The 2,307-nt window shown below is 70.6% G+C and overlaps 1 protein-coding gene across 1 annotated transcript in view; it reads left to right on the top strand.

The window, feature by feature from the left end:
- The first annotated feature begins 555 nt into the window (after positions 1 to 555).
- LOC103080005 (RIMS-binding protein 3C) overlaps positions 556 to 2,307 on the top strand; it is a 23,130-nt gene continuing 21,378 nt past the window's right edge. The window contains exon 1 of the mRNA XM_007451048.1: positions 556 to 2,307. Coding sequence (XP_007451110.1) covers positions 556 to 2,307 — 1,752 coding nt within the window.

Raw genomic sequence — 2,307 nt, 5'->3', positions numbered from 1 at the left:
GCACAGTGGAGGTGCAGGAGCCAGATGCCCCCTCCTCTGGGTGAGCCCAGGGCACACCCCCAAGTTTGGGCATATCCTGTTGCAGTTTCCAGCCCCCACACCACCTGAATCCATTGGTGATCTTGAGCCAAACACTGAGCCCCCTTTCTCTATGCCCAGAGAAGCAGCTCAGGCTTCCCACGGGTTCCTTGGCCTGAAAGGTATTGTCCAGTGCCTGGAAGAGGGCCGGGGTGGGTCGTAAGGGATATGGTGCCAGGATCAAGGAGAGGCCTGGGGCCAGCGAGACTTGTGGGCATCCTGGGAAGGACAGGGGCTGTGTCTAGCCTGGGTGTCTAGAGCCCAGCGCCAACATAGGCAGCCGGGAGAGGAGCACGGGCTAGCCGCACCCACTGCAGAGGGTGGGAGAACGCGCCCAGAGGCGGAAGGGGCGCGCGGGAACCCTCAGGGACCCCGGAAGGGGCGCGCGGGATGGTTGGCCGCGGCCAGGGCAGCGGCCGTTGGCGAGCGGCGGCCTGGGCCAGGCGAGGTCAGGCGTCTTGCCCGGCCGCGACCACCATGACCAAGGACTCGCCCAGCCCTTCTGGCGGCGGCCGCGTGACACCCAAGAAGCCGGCTACTCCGGGCCCGGCGGCGGCGGCGGCGCTGGAGGAGCAGAGGCGTGAGCTGGAGAAGCTGCGGGCCGAGCTGGAGGCGGAGCGGACGCGCGGACGGGAGGAGCGGCGGCGCTTCGCTGCCCAAGCGCGGCAGCTGCGGGAGGAGGCCGAGCAGGAACGGCAACAGCTGGTTGATCACCTGCGCTCCAAGTGGGAGGCGCAGCGCAGCCGGGAGCTGCGGCAGCTGCAGGAGGAGGTGCTGCGGGAGCGCGAAGCCGAGATCCGACAGCTGCTGCGCTGGAAGGAGGCCGAGATGCGACAGCTGCAGCAACTGCTGCACCGCGAGCGCGACGGCGTAGTGCGCGAGGCCAGGGAGCTGCAGCGCCAGCTGGCAGAGGAGCTGGTGAACCGCGGCTACTGCGGCCGTGCGGGGGCGCCCGAAGAGGCCGCAGCGCAGTGCCGCTGTCGCCTGCAGGAAGTGCTGGCGCAGCTTCGCTGGGAAACGGACGGAGAGCAGGCCTCGCGCATCCGCCACCTGCAGGCGGCACTCGACGTGGAGCGCCAGCTCTTCCTCAAGTACATTCTGGAACACTTCCGCTGGCACCCCGCCTTGTCCGGCACCCCCGACCCCCAGGCCGCGCATTCTTCAGAAGAGCCACCCCCTGAGGCCGCCGCCAAGTCCTCATGTCGACTAGAACCCCTTGACGTCCTGAGCGCGGGCGCCCGCGCGCGCTCCCGCTCCCTCGACCGGGTGCCCGCGGCGTGCTCCAACTCCCCGGACAGCGTGCTCCCCGCGCGCGCCAGCTCCCTCGATTCCTTGGCACCAGCGCGTTCCCTCTCGCTCGACAGCACCCTGATTCGCCCCAAGGCCCCCGAATCCTCCTCTCCAGACGCCTCCATCCCGGGGTCCCTGAGCTCCCCGCCGCCACTATCGGAGCGCAGGAGACCTAGCGACCCGCGAGGAGGGGAAGAGTCCGGGAGTCAGCCCTGCGAAGCCCTGAACCTCCTGCCACTGGGCCCGGACTACCGCGAGCTGCTGAAGCAGACCTCGGAGCTGTCCGAGGCGCTGCAGGTCCTGGCGCGCCGCTGCTCCGGCCTGCGCGAAGAGAACCTGCAGCTGCGGCGCGCGGGCTTCTCCGACAAGGCGGACAAGAAGGTGAAGCGGCTCAAGGTGAAGCACGCCGAGCTGAACGGCCTCGCGCGGCGCCTGGAGGACCGGGTCCGCAAGCTGCAGGAGACCAACCAGCGTGCTGTGAGCGCGCCTGTGCCCGGCGAGAGCCGCGCGGGCCTGGAGCTGTGCCAGGCCTTCGCCCGCCAGCGTGCGCGGGACTTGTCGGAGCAGGCTAGCGTGCTGCTGGACAAGGACAAGCAGATCGAAGAGCTGCGGCAGGAGTGCCACCTACTGCAGGCGCGCATCGCCTCGGGCCTCAGCAGCGCCCCGCTTGCTGCGGGGGGCGCCGCCTGCGCCCAGTGGCTCAATGTCAGCGACCTGGACCGGCTGCAACGCGAGTCCCAGCGGGAGGTGCTGCGCCTGCAGAGGCAGTTGACCCTGCAGCAGGCCACCAGCAGCGCCCGGGCGGAGGCGGGCGGCCAGAGCGCGCCATGCGAGGAGGCGCGGAGCCAAGTACAGGCCCTGGAGCGCGAGCTGAGCGCGCAGCGGCGAGAGTGCGCGGAGCTGGGCGCGCAGGCGGCGGCGGCGCGGCGGCGCGGCGAG

This window comes from Lipotes vexillifer, unplaced genomic scaffold (genome assembly GCF_000442215.2).
Source record: "Lipotes vexillifer unplaced genomic scaffold, Lipotes_vexillifer_v1.1 scaffold1783, whole genome shotgun sequence".
Classification (NCBI taxonomy): domain Eukaryota; kingdom Metazoa; phylum Chordata; class Mammalia; order Artiodactyla; family Lipotidae; genus Lipotes; species Lipotes vexillifer.
Note: the sequence above shows the minus strand (reverse complement) of the source record. Positions and strands in the feature narration are given on the sequence as shown.